Source organism: Schistocerca nitens, chromosome 3 (assembly GCF_023898315.1).
Source record: "Schistocerca nitens isolate TAMUIC-IGC-003100 chromosome 3, iqSchNite1.1, whole genome shotgun sequence".
NCBI lineage: Eukaryota > Metazoa > Arthropoda > Insecta > Orthoptera > Acrididae > Schistocerca > Schistocerca nitens.
Window position 1 is genome coordinate 964,273,263 of NC_064616.1, and position 22,013 is coordinate 964,295,275.

Consider the following 22,013-nt stretch of genomic DNA (forward strand, 5'->3'; position numbering starts at 1 on the left):
CGCCTCATCGGCCCCCCGCTGTGTCGGTCGCCTCATCGGCCACCCGCTGTGTCGGTCGCCTCATCGGCCCCCCGCTGTGTCGGTCGCCTCATCGGCCCCCCGCTGTGTCGGTCGCCTCATCGGCCCCCCGCTGTGTCGGTCGCCTCATCGGCCCCCCGCTGTGTCGGTCGCCTCATCGGCCCCCCGCTGTGTCGGTCGCCTCATCGGCCCCCCGCTGTGTCGGTCGCCTCATCGGCCCCCCGCTGTGTCGGTCGCCTCATCGGCCCCCCGCTGTGTCGGTCGCCTCATCGGCCCCCCGCTGTGTCGGTCGCCTCATCGGCCCCCCGCTGTGTCGGTCGCCTCATCGGCCCCCCGCTGTGTCGGTCGCCTCATCGGCCCCCCGCTGTGTCGGTCGCCTCATCGGCCCCCCGCTGTGTCGGTCGCCTCATCGGCCCCCCGCTGTGTCGGTCGCCTCATCGGCCCCCCGCTGTGTCGGTCGCCTCATCGGCCCCCCGCTGTGTCGGTCGCCTCATCGGCCCCCCGCTGTGTCGGTCGCCTCATCGGCCCCCCGCTGTGTCGGTCGCCTCATCGGCCCCCCGCTGTGTCGGTCGCCTCATCGGCCCCCCGCTGTGTCGGTCGCCTCATCGGCCCCCCGCTGTGTCGGTCGCCTCATCGGCCCCCCGCTGTGTCGGTCGCCTCATCGGCCCCCCGCTGTGTCGGTCGCCTCATCGGCCCCCCGCTGTGTCGGTCGCCTCATCGGCCCCCCGCTGTGTCGGTCGCCTCATCGGCCCCCCGCTGTGTCGGTCGCCTCATCGGCCCCCCGCTGTGTCGGTCGCCTCATCGGCCCCCCGCTGTGTCGGTCGCCTCATCGGCCCCCCGCTGTGTCGGTCGCCTCATCGGCCCCCCGCTGTGTCGGTCGCCTCATCGGCCCCCCGCTGTGTCGGTCGCCTCATCGGCCCCCCGCTGTGTCGGTCGCCTCATCGGCCCCCCGCTGTGTCGGTCGCCTCATCGGCCCCCCGCTGTGTCGGTCGCCTCATCGGCCCCCCGCTGTGTCGGTCGCCTCATCGGCCCCCCGCTGTGTCGGTCGCCTCATCGGCCCCCCGCTGTGTCGGTCGCCTCATCGGCCCCCCGCTGTGTCGGTCGCCTCATCGGCCCCCCGCTGTGTCGGTCGCGTCATCGGCCCCCCGCTGTGTCGGTCGCGTCATCGGCCCCCCGCTGTGTCGGTCGCCTCATCGGCCCCCCGCTGTGTCGGTCGCCTCATCGGCCCCCCGCTGTGTCGGTCGCCTCATCGGCCCCCCGCTGTGTCGGTCGCCTCATCGGCCCCCCGCTGTGTCGGTCGCCTCATCGGCCCCCGGCTGTGTCGGTCGCCTCATCGGCCCCCCGCTGTGTCGGTCGCCTCCTCCCCTCTCTCTCTGCCCATCTTGTGCTCCACCATCTAATTTCATGTTGTCCTCCCATCATCTAATACCATCTACTCCTTCCCCCTGACTCTATTCATCTCCTCCTCCTCCCTCTTTGTCTGCTCATCTCCTCCCCCCTCCTCTCTTTCTCAATGTTATAGCTCCCTCCAGTAGGAGGCTAGTGGTTCTTACCACCACATTATTTTCTTCCAGATTGTAACTAACATGTGTACCAACATTGGTTGAAATTGTTAAAATGGTGTAGGATTAGCTTTTTACCTGTGCTTTGCCCACATACACACACGCCAAATACATTTCGGATATATTTAACATATTTCACAGACATTTGTACACACTTCACCTGTGCGTCTAAAAAATTTTGACCTGTTGTTTCATTTTCATACAGCTCAATGTTTATGACATCATATCTTTAGAACTGTGTGTCTTACAATGATATAATTTTGTAGGCACATCCAGTGGTATGTGTGGACACTGTCTGTAAATAGAGGTAGTGGCAAAGAAATAATAAATTTAAACATGATGTGTGATGTGGCAGTTTTTCATGCATCTCAGTGTTTATGATTCGTATCTCCTGAACTATGTGCCATACAGTGATGTAATTATGCTGGTACTTTCAGTGGTATATGTGAATGCTGTCAGTAAAATGTCGTGAATGCAGGTACCAGTAAAGAAGTAATAAATTAAAATTTTATGCTTCATGCAGCAGTTTTCTCTGGGTGAAGAGCAAAAATGTAGTAAGTGACAAACTTCTTTCCTTTCGTCATTTTGTGGGGGTTGCTGGTGAGAAAAAGTTTTGTACAAGTTTAAAATTATGTGTAGAGTTTGTTGCAGGTTACTAAGTCATCTCATTCTCAAATACTGGATGAATAACATATGGGTGTTTGTGTGTGTGGGCTACATTGATTTTTCACCCCCACCCACACTACTTAGATGGGTAGGCAATTCTTACCCCGACAGCGATTCTCTCCAAACAGTAAGTGATGGATGTACCAAGTTTTGTTGAAATCAGTCCATTGGTTTAAAAGGAGATTGGAATTAACGTACATACTTGCTACATACATACTCATAGACATTCATTTTTGGAATATGTATGGATTCAGCTGTAACCATTTAAGTGACATCTGTTCTGTTCTGTCCATAGCATGAATTGAGATAAGTATCCTGTCTCCTGGAGCTAATAACATTTTACCGGACCTCATAAGTTTCCTTACTCATCTCTTTTAAAATCTCAACATTGGCACCCAACTTGATGCTGTGTTCATCAACTTCTAAAACACATTTGATGCAATTCTGCATTGTCCCAAAGGAACAAATTATAATTGCATATAATGTTAGACCAGTTTTGTGACTGGAGTGCAGTTTTTCAAGCAAATAGAACACAGTATGTCATTCTTAACAGAGAGAAATCTTCAGCCATAAAAATTGCTTCAGATGTTTCCCGCAAGTTAGCTTTATGGGATCCATTACTGTTTACAATATGTATAAATGATGTGACGGATAATGTTGGAAGCTCAGTGAGGCTGTTCATGGATGATGCGTTGTCTGTCGAAATGTAACGGTAGTATAAATTCTGCTGAAACACAGGAAAACATGCAGAGGTTCTCTGCTTGATGAAGGGACTATCAGTTTGCCTCAATATAAACAAATATAATTTATTCCTCATAAATAACTGGAAATACCTGCTAGGTAGTTCGCAAAACCCTTGCTTGACAGCTCCTCGAGTGTTGCTCCTCAGCCTGGGACCATTGTCATGTAGGATTGATGAGGAAAATAGAGAAGGTCCAAAGAAGAGTAGTTTATTCTATTGTGGATTTGTTTGCTAAGTGTGGAAGCATTATGAAAACGTTTGTCCAAATCCAATAGGAAAAGATACAAGAGAGGTATTTTGCATCACAATGTGGTTCACTGTTAAAATTTAGTGTACATTCCTAGAAGAGTCAATCAACACATTCCTTCCACCTGCATATATCTCACAAAATGACCATCAAGGTAAAATCAGAGGAATTCAACCTCATACGGAGGCTTATCAACTGTTTTTATTCCTTGGTATAATTTGTAATTGGAACAGGAAAGAGGTGAAGTGATAGTTGTATACAAAGTACTCTCTGCCACACATCACAAGATGCCTTGCAGAGTGAAGATGTGTATGTGTATATAGCTGTAGTGAGAGGGGGTTGTGAGGACAAGATGGAAGAATCAAGTGGTGACAGGAAATGAGTGAGGGGGCGAGGGGGGGGGGGGGGGAGGGGTAGGCTGCAGGTGATGGACTGGGGCCAGCTTATGTTGATGTTAGGGGACTATGAGGTCTGCTTCTACCAGTTTATTCTTCTCTATTATTCTTTTGTAAATAATTTGTCAGTATTTTGGAATTATGACTTATTAAACAGTTAGTCTAGTAATATTCACTCTTGTGGGTGCCTGCAATTGGAGTTGTTATATTATTCTTGAAGTCTGAGGGTTCATCATCTGTCTCGTATACGTTGCATACCAGGTGGAATAGTTTTGCCATTGTGGGCTGTCCCCGAGATCTTAACATTTCTCAGGGAATATTGTACGAGGGGGGACCCAAAAGAAATCGGATTGTTGTCATAAAAAATTTATTGATGAACCTTTTTACAAAATTACTTCAGTCACCTTCAAAATACTCTCCATTACATGCGATGCACTTGTCAAGTCTCTCTTCCCACTGTTGGAAGCATATTGTCCAGTGCCTTTTGCGAAGCTGTTTTTACTGCCTCCACATCGTCATAACGCTCCCCTTTTAGCATTAAAACATCCAAGTAAAAGTGCTGGTTAACAGTCTGGCCAGGGGGAGAAATTCCCGATGCACAATTCCACGAACATCAAAAAAGACAATGATCATCGTCTTCACATTTGACCTCACGTGCCTTGCTTTTTTTGGTCTGGGAGAGTTGGGAGTCCTCCACTGGCCTGACGCTTGCTTGGTTTCTGGGTCATACCCATAACACCAACTCTCATCCCCTGTAATGACTTTGTTCAAGAAGTTTGGATCACGGGCAATCTCTGTTTTCAAGTCTTGACACACATTCATGCGGATGGTATTTTGCTTCTGTGTGAGAAGGCGCAGAACAAATTTAGCAGCAACACGTCTCATGTGCAAATCCTCACTCAAAATCCGCTGGCACAAGCTCCAACTGATTCCTGTCTCTGCTGAAATTTGGTCGATCGTTTGGCGACGATCCTCGTTGATCTTTTGGCGGACCTTTTCCATGTTCTCCTCATTTCGTGATGTTGAATGGCGTCCAGAACGAGCTTGGTCTTCAACACACATCTCACCACATTTAAAGCACCCAAACCACTCAAAAACCTGTGTGCGGCTCATAGCATCCTCCTGGAAAGCTTCCTGAAGCATTTGGTGTGTCTCCGTTGCAGTTTTTTAAAGCAGGAAACAAAATTTCACACACACTCTTTGTTCTTTTAAAGTTGCTATAATGACTTCGCAGAGGTAACCCGCCAACAGTCAGAGAAACACAATACCACACTTGCACCTTCAACTCTACACTGACGCCGTCTGCACAGCTGTTTCATGAAGGTCTCTACAGACACCATCTAGCGTGAGAACCCTGCAGTACGTCTAAGAGTGGCAGCGCCCTCGGAGTCCGGTTTCTGTTGGGTCCCCCCTCGTATACTGCAGGGAACTTGTTACAACTTAGGTCTTTCAGTGCTCAGAAGACTTACCTTTTCTATATGTTGTTAATAAATAAAAATGGATTCTGAGTTTTTACAACCCTTCAGAAGCAGTAGCATCAGCTGGAGCCAGCACAACAAAAGACGCATTTATGCCAGGATAATTCAGGGCAACCAGTTGTGTGCTGCCTATTGTGTTCCCACCATTCAGTGAAATAACGGAAGGTTGAGATGTCTATTTGTGGTGCACTCAGGATATTAGAACAAAAAGATACACACAGATCATGATCTATGGAACAAGTGTTAATGTAGTGTAACAGAGTGATCACTGTTCTATGTGGCTTGGTCACCATTATAAATTACTTGTTTAGGGTCTAAAATGTTGGTAGTTCTGAGGACCCTCATTGATTAGATATGTCACCAACTAGTTTTTGATTGATTAGATTATATTAGATTATATTAGATTAGATGTACTTTGTGCTCCAGTTGATCCATAGCGAGTAGATCCTCCAGCATGTAGAACATCTCAGAAGGACAAGAATACACAATAAACATATACAATGAAACAGGATAATGCTAACATACCGTCCACAGATCCCAAGTGGAATGGTTGTCATGAATGTGGAATGAGTCAAAAAAGTTTTAAACATATTTTCATTTATGAGGTAACAAACACTGAATATAGGATTATTTTACAATGATTGCATTACTGCACTGCATTTGTACAGAAGTCAGATTGTACCATTACTCACATTATTTTATGTTATTAGTATTACACACACACACACACACACACACACACACACACACACACACACACACCAACCAGTTGTTTCTAAGAAATTCATCAATGGAGTGGAAGGAGTTTGCCACCAATAAATCCTTTAGACTTCTCTTAAACTGAACTTTAACTACCAATAACTTTTTATGGCTGCTGGCAAATTATTGAAAATGCCAGATAATGAAGTGAATTCTGTGGCAAAGAAACCTATCTGGTCCGTTCTTAAAGGAACTCGTGTTCACTGGTCAAACTTTGAAGTTATGCAAACTGTAGATCAATACCTACATAACAGTTTGAAAGTAACAACTGCTTCACCCTGCTCATCAGTTGGTAAACCTTGCATTGAACCATCAGCTCCCAAAGTTTTACTACCAACTGCAGTCTTATCACCATGTGTTTTTCAAGAAAATAGGCTCTAGCCTGGAGTCTGTTGCATTAAAATGGGTAACCAATGGCTATTGGTGAAAAATTTCTGTTGGACACTTCGTAAAAAAGAGGTGTCCATTAATCATCATTCTTATAAGTCTATTTTCTGAAAATTTATTTGGTCTAGATGTTTTTATTGTTTAAGAACATAACATAAGTTAATCTGTGTCACACCCAATTCCAGTTCATACCTTGGATGTCATGTTAGGAATTCTTATAACTTTTTTCACCCAAATTTTGCTGGGCAGTGATACCCAAATCTTATTGGCCAGTGCTGAGAAGCAATTAACTGCTAAACATGTGATGTGGTTGATCACTGAAGTAGCTGATACCTGGCATGAACAGATTATTTTTTAGTCCTTCTCGTGCATCTGCACTTAAAAACAAGTTGGTTGTTGTTGTTGTTGTTGTTCTTCTTCTTCTTCTTCTTCTTCTTCTTCTTCTTTCTTATACAGGCTACCAGTCTTTAAATAGAGCTCCATCCACGAAGCAGGAGGAGTTGTCCAGGTTAAATGATTTTAGCTTAGATTAAACGTTTTATGTTATTGACAAATGATCAAAGATTTTTGTTTCTGCATAGTGATCTCCTTTGTGAGCCACTGACAGCTTTAATGATGATTAATAATGGTTATTTCTCCCCTCTAGTGTTGTAAGTATGGACCTAACTGTTCTTCTTAAATAGTGATGGATAATTTATGATGAATTTCATTAGCAAATATATGTAGTCTGAGAGCGCAGTTAAAATTCCTAGCTCCTTGAACGGATACCTACATGATGTCCATCAGTGAACACCACATATTATTCTTACTGCTTGTTTAGTGCAATCTCTATCTAAGAGGTGTGTTGCCCCAGAAAATTATTCGAGAAGACATTATTGAATGGAAATATGCAAACTATGTCAGGAGTTAATTTATTTGTTTCCAAGATTAGCAATTATTGACAGAATACTAAAAATAGAAAGAAGAATAATTAGGACATGTATAAATAAACAGTATAAAATAAATGGACATTGGAGAATAGCATCAAATGAAACAGTATATAAGAAAATAGAACCAGTCATGAGCACAATCAGGAAGAAATGCATCTCATTCTTCGGACATCTGATGAGAACTCCAGAAAACAGAATTAGTAAAAAAATAATTCAAAAATTGTGGAATAGGAAGAGCGACATTAAATGGATTACAGAAATTAAGGAAGATATAAAAGAACTTCAAATTACAGTAGATGACCTAAAAAACAAGACAGAGAAAACCAGAATACTGCAAGACCAGCAAACCAGACTACATATGAAAATCAATAAAAGGAGTACAGGAAGAGTTGTCTCAGATGAAGAAAGAAAGAAAATATCTGAAAGAATGAAGAAATATTGGGCAGACAGAAGAGCAAAACACCTTTCATATAAGAATAGCCTCTAATAATTGTATTACCTAAACATCATATTAAGTTATTGTCGAACCAAATTGTATCCATGTGTAACAACTTGTTTAGAACTTTGTATTTTTGACTACAGTGGTTCAATGAAGGCCATAAAATAAATAATTAAAAAAAATAAATATGAAGAGCAAAAAGAGCTGAACTTAATCGTTTGAGAAGCTCAGTAATACGCTTCTTCCAGTTCGTTTTTATCAATAGGTCCACCCAAAACTGTGGAGCCTTCTACCTGTTTACTGACTATTGCTCATGTGCTATGTCAATTGTAGATGTGACTATTTGTTTTACAGATGTGGATATAGTGCATTTTTTCCCAAAATTAGGGAGATGTAGGTTACACACGTTTGTGTGATGAGAGCAGTCTGTTAATATATCAGAAAGCAATATCTTCTGAATCCAAAATCTTTGATTATTATTCATTTTATGATTAGTTTCAACAGAAGCTTGCTGTCATTATCTGATCTTTGAAAATTTTAAAGGGCACACTTATCAGTCACATAACAGGAACACATTCCACTCATAATACAGTGTAGGGACATTGGTTTATCAGTAATATGAAAATATAAAATACACATAGTGCAAATGTATTCACTGAAGTGAGGTAGGTGTAAAATAACGTCATAAACCGATATTGTCAAGGTGTCACTTTATAATGCTATTTTACACCTAACTCACTTCCGTGAACACATTTACGTTACTCGTGCTAAAATGGACCCTTTATCAATTGCAGAAAAGGTCAATATCATGTTGATGTATAGCTATTGTGATCAAAATGCCCAAAGGGCATGTGCTATGTATACTGCTCAGTATCCTGGACGACATCATCCAAGTGTCCGGACTGTTTGCCGGATAGTTACGTTATTTAAGGAAACAGGAAGTGTTCAGCCACATGTGAAACGTCAACCATGATCGGCAACAAATGATGATACCCAAGTAGGTGTTTTAGTTGCTGTCGTGGCTAATCCGCACATCAGTAGCAGACAAATTGCGCGAGAATTGGGAATCTCAAAAACCTCGGTGTTGAGAATGCTACATTAACATCGATTCCACCCGTACCATATTTCTATGCACCAGGAATTGCATGCCGACGACTTTGAACGTCGTGTACAGTTCTGCCACTGGGCACAAGAGAAATTACGATGACAGATTTTTTGCACGCATTCTATTTAGCGACGAAGCATCACTCACCAACAGCGGTAACGTAAACCGGCATAATATGCACTATTGGGCAACAGAAAATCCACGATGGCTGCGCCAAGTGGAACATCAGCGACCTTGGTGGGTTAATGTATGGTGCGGCATTATCGGAGGAAGGATAACTGACCCCCATTTTATCGATGGCAATCTAAATGGTGCAATGTATGCAGATTTCCTACGTAATGCTCTACCGATGTTACTACAAGATGTTTCACTACATGAAAGACTGGAGATTTATTTCCAACATGATGGATGTCCGGCACATAGCTCATGTGCAATTGAAGTGGTATTGAATAGCATATTTCATGACAGTTAGATTGGTTATCGAAGCACCATACCATGGCCCGCATGTTCACCGGATCTGACGTCCCCGGATTTCTTTCTATGGGGAAAGTTGAAGGATATTTGCTATCGTGTTCCACCGACATCGCCTGATGGCATGCGTCAGCACATTGTCAATGCATGTGCGAACATTACGGAAGGCAAACTACTCGCTGTTGAGAGGAATGTCGTTATACATATTGCCATGTCTGTTGTATCAACACATGTACCATAATTACGGTTAGGTATAACTCCAATTGCAAAAGTGCGATAAGAAATAATGTCTCTCTCATTGTAGGCTTCCAATCCTTCAAGAGGTTTCTCAGTACCTCTCAAAACAGCAATTGTTAACCATGCATTGCCACTAACAACTTCTGTCGTAGTACAAGAAAATTGAATCTTGCAACCAACAAAAGTAATAGGTCCTTGTAGTAACTCCTGTTGACCAGTCTCATTTGGTGTAATTCTTTCATGGCTGTGTGACTTAGCCTCCTGCGCGCCGCGTAAGTCACGTGACCAGGGCTGTACAGTGAGCGCTACGCCAGGGCTGACCAGTGCGCCAAGCGAGGCATACGGAACACGGGCCCTAGTTTTACTAGGCCCGTGTTGCTCAAAAATCAAACTTATCAGCGGAAGTGACGTCACGATAAGGCACGCGTGACGTCTTATCAGCGCTTCCGCTCCCGAGGCAGCTGCAGGCTCATTCGACTCGAGGCAGCCGCACCGAGCACACAGCCATGGGTTACCGTCGCAGAAGATACGTGAGGAGGAGCAGAATGCCAGTGTACAAGACAGTGGATACATTTTCAATTACACCAAATGAGACTGGTCAACAGGAGTTACTACAAGGACCTATTACTTTTGTTGGTTGCAAGATTCAATTTTCTTGTACTACAACAGAAGTAGTTAGTGGCAATGCATGGTTAACAATTGCTGTTTTGAGAGGTACTGAGAAACCTCTTGAAGGATTGGAAGCCTACAATGAGAGAGACATTATTTCTTATTGCACTTTTGCAATTGGAGTTATACCTAACCGTAATTATGGTACATGTGTTGTTACAACAGACAAGCCATTTTCACTTTATACAAGGAATCGTAGGAGGATTAATGCAAATGAGAAACTTAATGTTTGGTGCAAACTTGTTGGTGTATTGGTGTATTGTTGGTGTTGATGAACATCATTTTGAGCATTTATTGCATTAATGTGGTATTTACAGGTAATCACGCTGTAACAGCATGCGTTCTCAGAAATGATGAGTTCACAACGGTGCATGTATCATATTGGAACAACCGAAATATAATGTTCAAGCGTACCTACGTTCTGTATTTTAATTTTAAAAAACGTACCTGTTACCAACTGTTTGTCTAAAATTGTGAGCCATATGTTTGTGACTATTACAGCGCCGTCTATCACAAAGCGAAAAAAGTGGTCCAACAAAAAACATTCATATTTCTTTACGTACTACACGAATATGTAATAAAAAGGGGGTTCCTATTTAAAAAAGTGCAGTTTATATCCGTTTGACCTATGGCAGCACCATCTAGCGGGCCCCCTTCAAGCTAGACAAGTTTCGTTCTTTGTAGTTTTTTTTTTTTTTTTTTTTTGTTTGACGCTTATTTCTTTAGATATTTGGCCTGGTCATGATCAATGGACCACCCTGTATAAGGAATAGGGGTGGACCCAAAATTAAACCCTGTGGGACTCCATTTGTGATTTATACTCATTCACTAAAATTTTCTACCTTTCCAGTGTTATTTTAATTACAAAATATTTGATCAGTGAACAACCGCAACTGAGGAACATATTTATAGAATAAAAATCCTCTTCAGTTGCCAATAATTTTCTTTAATTTATTCCATGGCTTGTTTTGAAGTTTCAAGCTTCATTTTCCAGGTGCCACCAACTGCAAACAAGAAGACAGCTACTAACATAAAAGTACTGAGAAATTGACATACAGAAATGGAATTTACTGTTGTGGAAAGTGGTGTACTCATGTAATTAATGGAACATAAATGAATGACAGTCATGCCAGTCAGGCGTAGGGGATCACGTCCTTGTCAAATGAATGCACGAGACTGTAACAAAAACACTAACTTTGGTGAGGGTTCTGGATAGAAATAAACACATTAATACTGTAAATAAATAACTGAACTCGCGTGTAGGATCAGCAGTCACAGCACCCACCTGGAATAAATTAAAGAAAAGTTCACAGACAATACCAACTGGGGATATTTTATTATTTAAGGCTTGTACTGTTTCATCAGTGATGAGTGAATGTATAAATAGCATTCTTGGTTGAACAATCCTTCTGGACTCCAAACTGTGATACACAAAGTAAATTATTGGTACTTCGTTATGAGGCTACCCTTGATTACATTACTTTTTTCAATATTTTGAGAAAGATGTCAGTAGGGAAAATAGGTAATAATTGTTTAAGTTATTCTGGTCATCGTTCTTATGAAATGGTTTAACAACTGCATATGTTAACCTCCTGGAAAAATTCCCTGTACCAGTGATGTATTACATATATCACTAAGGACATTATTTATGAAGGTGGAACAACTTTTCAGAATTATGTTGGAAATTTCATCAACACCACATGAACTTTTAGTATAATTCTATTAATTTCAGTGAATGATGTTGGTGCTGCTTCTAGTTGCTTAAAGATTTGGGAATGATATTTTTAATATATTCTCTTGCTCCTTCAGCTGAATCATTTATTCATAGTTTTGCTGCTGCATTAAAAAAATTATTGTTAAAGGTACATGCAGCTTTTGAATGATCAGTCACAGCATTGTCGTTAAGTTTAATTGTTGTGGGATCTTGTACACTGACTATATGGCTGTCCTGTCTTTTGTTTAACAATATCTTATGTAGCTTTAATCTTATTATCTGCATTATTAAATTCTGTCAGGACATACATCCTTCTTAACATTTAATGACAGTGCCAGAGCACAGCATCAACAAATGACACATCTTTGTTTTTGAACAGATATAGGTGCTGTGCCACACCCACATGTGCAGGCCCGACTGTTGCCAAGATTGTTTTGATTACAGTGCAGAACTGCAGCAGTTTCTCTGGGAAGGCCTTGCACATCTACAGTACAGTCACAGTCTCTTCCCGTGTGATTTCCATATTTTTGGTGCCCTGAAGAAAGACATTTGTGGCCTTCAATTTTCTTTCCATGAACGGGTTCACACCTGGGTACAATCATGGTTCCGTAGGCAACCACAACATTTTTTTTACGAAGGCAGTGGCCACCTTGTATCATAGTGGGAAAAATGTATAAAACAGTTATGGTGATTCCTTTTGAAATAATAAAGAGTTTACTTACTTTTTCCTCATTTTTGTTTGGCTACCTCTTATAGTTGCATCACTAAAAGTTTGACGAATAGCAACAAAACCTACCTTATTATGGCCTTTTCGAATCTCAGTATAACCCAAAACCTTTCATTGTAATGAAGTTACAAAAAGCTACACAAATTAAAACACAAATAACTAAAAGAAAAAATTCAAAAACATGTAAATAAATCATATAGTATCAATACTGTTTGCAGAAAAAATGTACATAAATGAAATCGAAATTTAGCACATTAGTTTGTTAAAATAGTGGTAGACACTAAAAAAAATATTTTACTCCCATGGTCCTTTACTACAAATGTGGTTATATATGACGTAGGGTAGAAACCGACATGGCTCATGCCAGTCTGGACTCAGATCATGCAAGAATTTGAGGGCCATACACACCCAATTACATGGCCCCTGGATCCAAAACTTTTCTTCTTGAATATCAACCTCACAATGTGCTTTGTCAATATGAACCCTTGAAAACAATTATGCTGTTTTCTGTGAGGTAACTTAATCATTTGATCACAAATTGTGGCTCATGATAAACATAAATAATTATTGATTTAATAATGAAGAGTTTAGTTACTCTTCATATAACACCAACAAAATATTATGATTAAATGTAGCAAGACTATCAAACAACTACATAAAAATAAAATGGCAAGCTCTTATGGGTTTTTTCGACCTTCAGAAAAATTTAAGTTTTTGACTCAAATGTTAAATTCAAAAATTTATTAAGAGTCACTTGATATGCATGATCAAAATACTGCTGCTCTTTAAAACTTTGTCAGTGAGCAGGACAGATTTCAAAATATTACCAAGAGAACATGTTTTTGATAAACAGGTGAAAATCAGATTTGCCTAGTTCCTTATAAGTTATAAGCAAAATAAACACACTAATTTTATCATTCTACACCTACATCCATACTCCGCAAGCCACCTGACGGTGTGTGTGTGTGTGTGTGTGTGTGTGTGTGTGGGGGGGGGGGGGGGAGTATCTCAATAAAAAAACCTAAAATAGTCGTAAAATCAAAATTAACAATAATGAACTAAATTGTAATATGAAAGATAGCTGGTCTAAAGCTTACTGCTATATTCAGAATTTACTAAATTAGAGCTTAACACCTGTACAGTTTATCTCCTAAAGAATAAATATGCCAATATTTTGACCCGAAAGATAAAATAAAAACTAAATTAACTATAAAAAATTAATTTTTTCTTGAGAAACTGGATATCTTAGGATATGAGTAACATTTCATCTCTACAGTTAATTCAAAAGTAATGCCAATACATTAACTGTAAATTAATTGTGAATCAACTTAAATCTGCAAATATGAACTTTCTGTCTTAACTCCCTGCCAGTCACTAAAATAGAGAAACATGTAACAACTCAAGAAATCCTAATGTCACTTTCTTGAAATTTTGTCAAATATTATTCCTTTCACCCACAATTTAATGATAAAAAATTATAATAATAACAGTACTTTCAAAATATTGTGCAGTGAATGTGGGACAGTGTGAAGGAACACTTGCTCTTATAATTAAAACAATTCAGTGGTGCAGACTGTACACAGTGTGTATTATAAATATCAAAGTGTAAAGTAGGGAAGCCCGCACTTGCTTCCCCACAACTGTAATGATGAGATAAAAAAATCTGTTTCAATTTAATGAATTTGAAGAGCATCTTAGCTTTGCTCATTCTCTCTGAATTTTTTCCCTCTGTGGTGGCATTGATGGACCTGCCCAGTAACATGATTGGATCCAGTGTGATTTTATTCTTTGCTAATACCAAAAACCTAAAGTACGTACATACCACACTGAAACTTCTGAAAATTAAAGATGCAGGATGACAGGAATTTGTTGTCAGTTCACTCAGAATGACCCACAAACCTAGGGACAACTGCTGTGACAGTCATCATTAGCTCTCACTGGGAAAACCTACCATTTAAAGTAGGACATCCAAAAGTGACTGAAAAATTGCTCTTTTAAATGAAAGGTTAATTTTATTGATATTGTGTGCTTCATTTTATCATTATAGCTGTCCAAATTGTGAGCACTCTCTCTTCAACTGTGTGTTATTTCTTATGCCACCTATAGAAGAACAGCCAACAATGGATAAATACATGCTGGGATTTATTCAAACAGGGAAAAAAGTGTGCATGCGTAATGTTTCTTTTAGAATGTGCAGTCTTTTACTGCTCCAGTTTCTACTTCTCCATAATTACTGTCTATTTGTTATTATTATTATTATTATTATTATTATTATAGAATTTAGCCTGTGGTGATGAATAAGTTTTGTCCTCCAATATAATTTATAGAAGTTTGTCTCAATTTCAGCAATTACTTTGAAAAAGTGAAGAATCTGTTCATTGAAGCTGCAAGACGATATCCTACTGACGTTGATGCTGACGTACAGGCATGTTTGGGGATTCTGTTCAACCTCAGCCAGGAAACTGATAAAGCTGTTGATTGTTTCAGAGCAGCACTGCAAGTACGGCAAGATGTGAGTATTTACAGTTTTCAGACAATTGTGACATGAAATAAAATTTCAGTCATAAAAGACAGTAGTGAAGCATATTATCAATGTTGAACATTTTATGAAATGTTGCATGCGCGGAAAACACACACACACACACACACACACACACACACACACACACACACACACACTTACTTACTTTTTCTCATATTCTTTGATATTTTCCCCTTTACAGTCTGATCTCAGAGTTTACAATTAGGTGGAATGGATGAACTGCAGTGGGTGTACACAGTAGCATGGCCTCTATTTTATATAATATGTCATTCTATCAGTGGTCTGTTATGTAATGTCAACATTCATTCAATAAATGCCATCATCCTGATGTTAATAGTGTCTACTACCTCACCTGGAATACCAAATTGAAAGTTAGGTTGAGAAAACTGTCAAATAAACAGCTTGACCTAGTTTTTAGTCAGTGGCCAATAGATGCTGTCTCTCAGCATCCAGCCACATGGCGATGGTATTTCCTTAATCAGTACTTCAATCGTACCAGCCATTGTCATCCATGTAGTGTGTTAGTACTATCATAGCAGAACAGCCCCATCCCGTCCTCCACCTCTCTCTGACCACCATAAAACTCACATGGATCATTCACATTAATTAATTTCATCATTCATACATTCACATACATTCTGTACATCCCATTATGGAGGGCATCCTTTAGGGTTGTGGAATACGTCAAGTTCCACATTAACATGCAAAATCGGCTACTGTGCTTTACTTCTGTGAAGTATACTATCAAACAGTTGTGACTCACATGCATAATTTTGATAACTAATTCTAGATTAGGTACACTTTTATATTGTTTTTGAATTTCTGAGGATTTTTCTGTCTGATGTCTGCTGGAAACCTGTTACATAGTTTTGCACCAGGATATAAAACTCCATTCTGAATGTTAAACAGGGATGCATAGTCTACATGGAAATTACTTTATACACTGCCAGCCATAGGACTCCAAACAATCTAACTGATGAAAAAATTCATACATGGAGCAGTGTGTAAGCTACATCTCTGGCTTGCGTGAAACTCATTTAACATGGCAATGCAATCTTCCTGTTGTGAGGTATGCTATAAAAAAAGTACCACCATCTCATCCTTGCAGTACAACACTGTGCATAACAATAAGGCTAATGGCAAAACCAATGGACTGGAAAGACTGCATGGTTTTTCAAATATACATCACAAATGACACACACTAATCAACCAGAACATTGTGACCACTGACCTACTGTCGATACAAATAGCACAATCGCGTGATGAGGAATACCTGCTGGTCACACACACACACACACACACACACACACACACACACACACACACACACACAGTGTGTATATAGTGTCAGTGAGTGTGCTGTGTGTGTTCAGAATTGGTTTTGACTGATAGCAGATTGTTATGGCCTGGAGGCTGCAATTTCGGAAAGTACGTGACTTGCCAGTTTTCGAGGAGTGCTGTGGTGAGTATCTTCAACACGTGGCGAAAGCAAGGCGAAACCACATCCAGATGTAGTGGGGTTTGGTGGCCACCCCTCATTACAGGTGTCGGACATCATAGGCTGGGCAGACTGATAAACAAGACCAGGCAGCAGACTGTGGCAGAACTAACATAAGACTTTAATGGTGGACAGAGTTCAAGTGTGTCTGAACACACAGTGCACCAGACACTCCAAACAGTGGGCGTTCGCAGCTGATGACCCATGTATGTCCAATGTTAACCTCAGATCATCAGCAACTATGACTGAAATGGGCACGTGAACATCGGCAATGGATATTGCTGTAGTGGCAGAGCATTACTTGGTGTGATGAAGCCTGATACCTTCTTCATCATGCCGATGGGAGGGTGCAAATTCCAGAGGAATAGCTCCTTGACACCTATACTGCTGGATCGAGACAAGCTAGCGATGGCTGGGGAATTTCACATGGGCATCCATGGGTCCAGTGGAGATAGGGCAAGGCACCATGATGACCAAGGAGTATCATACACTGGTTGCAGACCACTTAGAAGCCTTCATGATGATTGTTTTCCAAAGTCAATGGCATTTTTCAACAAGATAATGCACCATGTCACAAGGCCATGAGTTTGGGGAGTAATTCATGGGACACAGTGGTAATTTCTAATTGATGTGGTGTTCCTGCCCCAACTCACCAGATCTGAATCTGATAGAACGCATCTGGGACGTGACTGAACGTGGCGTCATAGGTCATCACCCCCTTCCCCGGAATTTATGGAAACTAGGTGACTTGTGTGTGCAGATGCGGTGCCAACTGCCTGTAGCAGCCTACCAAGCCCCCACTGCTTTCATGCTGTGACATGTCACCACTGTTAACAGTGCCAAAGGTGGAGATACCGACTATTAGGTAGGTGGTCATAATGTTCTGGCTGATTAGTGTACACATCTCATCTGTAGGGTTAGGAGAACTGAATCAAGGAACATTGCAGTGGAAGCATCTCACATCATAAAATGTAATGGTAACTCAAATACTTCTTCCTTCAGATTCCACTGACACAATTAATTTCTGGAGGAATTTTTTGTGAGGGGAAGGGAGTGACAGTGAGTAATAAGTTAGCAATAAGACAAATTGTATATATTACTGAAAGTGACTACTAGGTTTATGACAAATGTTGACTATCCATCCCATGCTTGTGTATGTAGTATGATGAATAAAAAACTTTATCATTTATTGTATAGTTTGACAGTAATTTGAGCTTCGCGTATTATTTTTGAATGGTTCATGTGGTTATATTTTAGGCTTTAACATTTATTAAGCTATATGAGACTGATACACTATTGCTTTGTCATAGTATGACAACGCTTTCTCTTTCCACATTGTGTACCATGTGATCCAAAAGAAATATAAAAAAATTTGAAAGATTTCAAATGTTTTGTGAAATGATATATCTAAAAGTAAGAAATAAAGCAGATGAGAGAAACATTTGGTGTCCCTTTGAATGATGCTCAAAATCGTGTAGAACAAAGAAGTGATTAAAGTGTTTCTCTAATCTGTTTTATTTTTTACATCCATACAAATCATTTCACAAAACATTTAGCCTCATTTTTCAGTTGTTTTTCCATGTTCAAGTTTTATTCAGAAAGCATTAAATATAATATACTTAAATATTGATCAGTTTGTTATTATTATTATGATTATTATTATTACCATTACTACTATTATTTTATTATTAGTATTGTTTTTTATTATTATTGAGAGTATACAGACCAAGAGAAAACAGAGAAGTTTCAATTTGTACTGTAATTTGATATTTGTTTTGTTCCTGTAATACAAAAGCAAGAACTCCACAATTTCTACATCAGTGTAACTTTTTATGCACAAAATAGCTAGGTCTTGAAGAGATGAGCTTTTTGACACTTCATTTACGTAGGTAGTAACAGCTGTTTGTGAAATAATTCAATATTCCCTCAAATCACAAAGTAAGTTTTTCTTATTTAGTGTAATTACTTTAAAGCAAATAAATAATCTTTCTTGTTAAAAAAATAGACCTCATGCTGGTCATTTTGATACCCCATTTGTCCATTTCTGACTTTTTGTTTGGCTATGAAAATTGAGGAAAAAATCTATTGTGTAATTTTTCGGCAGTTCTTCTCCCTCCACTAAAACATTTGACCAAAAATCAATGACTCAGGAAGTGTTTCCAGTAGAACAATGTAGATTTTACTGCCATGTATCACCAGATGGTGCTACAGTTGAGTGAATATTTTGTGTGGAGGTGTAATACAGTTCACAATTAAATGTTAAATGAAAAATGCACCTCAGCTCACCACAGGATGATTTAAGTCAGTGCACATTATTCTGCATATCTACTAGCCAGCAGAGGTCTTGAAATAACAGTGAACAGCAGCTCCAGGATAACTACAATTTCCTGGCCTCTGATGGTAAAACATATCATCTGTAATAAGTCACCACTTCATTAGCACGACAGGGTTGTGATATTATTTGTTTGACAAATAATTGTGTTTTCAGCTTCTTTAGAGGTCATGGCAGTCAAAAATGGAGCTATGTGACAGACATAATATAAGCACCACTCTTTGAATCTTTCTCCAGTTCTTTGAAGTGATATGATGGATGGGATGGCTATTGGGCCTCTACAGGAAATAAGTACCTGGCCCAGTGGGTGGATCAGCAGTTCTTATCTCGTCACTAAAGCCTCTGTGTACCGATTCTTTAATACCCTGCATTTTGATTTCGAATGCCGAGTGGCTGTGTGTTGCTATTTAACAGTTCTGGTTTGGTCATAAGTATGGATTTGAGCTCACATTACTTGTACTTGTAACATTCAATCTCTACTGCATTTTCAGCCATCGGATTAGTGTTGATCTTCTTTCCTCATACTACATGTTTTGCAGCAGTAACGTGTCATTTATGTGAGGCTATAACACAGTACCATCATTGTAGTACTAATCATTTATATTTTTGTTACTCCTAAATCATGCAGTATATTTACACCATTTGTTACCCCTCTAACCACTATACATATATCATTGTTTAAGTAGCTACATTCAGTATGTTTGCTGTGGTTTTCATCTTAATTTCCTCTCAACCAGGGGAATAGGATGTTATTCGCTTTACCGTTTGTGTTATGTTTCTGCCTCAAGTCCCAAGCAGTAGGCTCAATTCCAAACGTGCTGATTAGTATTTACGAACATTATACTAGAATTCCTGTTAGTCTTCTCATGATTTCGTTAAGAAAGAAGCATTTTGTTTAAAACACTGGACCTGCATTTACAGGGTAACACTTATTGAACTATATAAAGAAAAACATAAATCAGTTACAAACTGCGCCATGCGCACACTTTATGCAACATAATAACATCACTACAGATATTCGGATTTAGATTATGACATCTTAATATGCCTGTCATCATTGGCCATGATGTGGCACAGTTAATAGCGAAATTCTGCGTGACCCATCAAAGTGTCTGATCATTGATGATGTCAATGACTTCCTGAATGGCTGTTTTCAGCCCAGCAATTATTTTTGGGGTTATTGCTGTACACTTTCTCTTTAATATACCCCCACAAAAAGGAGTCACATGTGTTCAGAGCCAGAGAATATGGCGGCCAATCCGAGTCCCATGCCAGTGGTCTCTGGGTACCCCAGAGCCAGAATGCGGTCTCCAAAGTGCTCCTCCAGGATATTGAACACTCTGCTGCTTTGATGGGGTCGAGATCAATCTTGCATGAACCACATCTTGTCAAAATCAGGGTAACTTGGTTTAATGGGGATGAAATCATGTTCCAAAACCTTCACGTACCATTCAGTATTCACCGTGCAGTCTAGGAATATTGCATTGATTATTCCGTGGCTGGACATGCACACCACACAGTCACCCATTGAGTGCAGCAATAGAACTTCTCGATCATTAAATGCGGATTATCTGTCCCCCAAATGAGGCAATTTTGCTTATTGAAGAACCTATCCAAATGAAAGTGAACTTCGTCACTAAACCCTACCATATTCAAATCAAAGTCTTGTTTGTCAATTCCGTGGACAATAGTGCTGGTAAAACACAACTGCTGTTGCATGCCCTGGGGCTTAGTGGATGATGGGTTTGAATTTTGTATGGTAAGAAGTGCAGGTCTTCAACAATAATTTGTCCCAGTTTCTCCTGCTCGATTCCTACCTGCTGTGCAACTCATGTGATCGATTTCCTGTGGCTGGTTTGAAACACAGTGCATGTCTTCTCGATGTTGTCAAGCATTTCAACCCTTTTTGGATGACCGACATTGCCAATGCTGTCGTCATGAACACTACCCATTCTCTCAAACTTGTGAATCAAATTCGTGATTGTTAGCACACTTGGACTGATTGTCTTCAGCTTGAACTTGGTCACAATCCTCCTTTGAGCCACAGATGGGCTGTTACTGCTCGCATCGTAGGACTTCACAAGCGCTGTACGCTCAGGCACGCTGTACCGTGACATTTTCACATGGAAATGGCCAACAACAATAAGGCGCGTGCGTTTGCCCATACTAATTCCCATCGTACGCAACAGCCAACCATGCTGTTTGAATGTCGCAATGCAAACCATTCAGAAGTTATGACAATTTTATTTCATATAGTTCAATAATTGTCACCCTGTAAGAAGAATTGAAATTGAATCTTCATCTGGCCATCCATAGTAAGTTATTCTGTGGTTTCCCTAAGTCATTTAAGGGAAATGCTAGGTTGGTTTCTATGAGAAGAACCTTTTTTGTTTCCTTCCCAATTCTTGCCCAATCCAAGCTTGTACTTCCTCTCCAGTGACCTCATCATTGATCAGACATTAAACCCAAATCCTTCCTATCATACTCTCAGGCTCTAATTATTTAACTTTTATATTGTTATAATTTTCAAGAGCAATGGTTTTACTAACATTTTAATTTGTTTATTGATAAGGATTTTCAGTTGTGGAACAGTTATGGGGCAACTCTTGCTAATGGTGGAAGGAGTGAAGAAGCTGTGCATGCATATCGACGAGCTTTAGAACTGTATCCAGCCTTTGTTAGAGCAAGATACAATGTTGGCATTACATGTTGTACTCTTCGGGCTTACAGGTATGTCTTCCTTAGAAAAATAAGACTTTTGTAGCTGAAATTGAAGTTCTTGGTGTGAAACTTGTGAAATAATAATACACTTGCTTTGTCTTCCTTCCCCCGCCCTCTCTCTCTCTCTCTCTCTCTCTCTCTCTCTCTCTCTCACACACACACACACACACACACACACACACCACCTGAAACCTGTCGGTGCAATGTTACATGTCATTCAGTCTTCCTTCCCCCGCCCTCTCTCTCTCTCTCTCTCTCTCTCTCTCTCTCTCTCTCTGGCGAGCGAGCGCGCACGCACACACACACACACACACACACACACACACACACACACACACACACACTCTCTCTCTCTCTCTCTCTCTCTCTCTCTCT

The 22,013-nt window shown here is 40.5% G+C and overlaps 1 protein-coding gene across 2 annotated transcripts in view; it reads left to right on the top strand.

Annotated features, from left to right (window-relative positions):
- Positions 1-22,013, top strand: part of LOC126249032 (peroxisomal targeting signal 1 receptor) — a 244,690-nt gene that overhangs the window by 160,427 nt on the left and 62,250 nt on the right. For both annotated transcript variants that reach the window (XM_049950646.1, XM_049950647.1), the window contains exons 11-12: positions 14,892-15,057; positions 21,490-21,647. In XM_049950646.1, the coding sequence (XP_049806603.1) occupies positions 14,892-15,057; positions 21,490-21,647 (324 nt within the window). The remainder of the gene's footprint in view (positions 1-14,891; positions 15,058-21,489; positions 21,648-22,013) is intronic.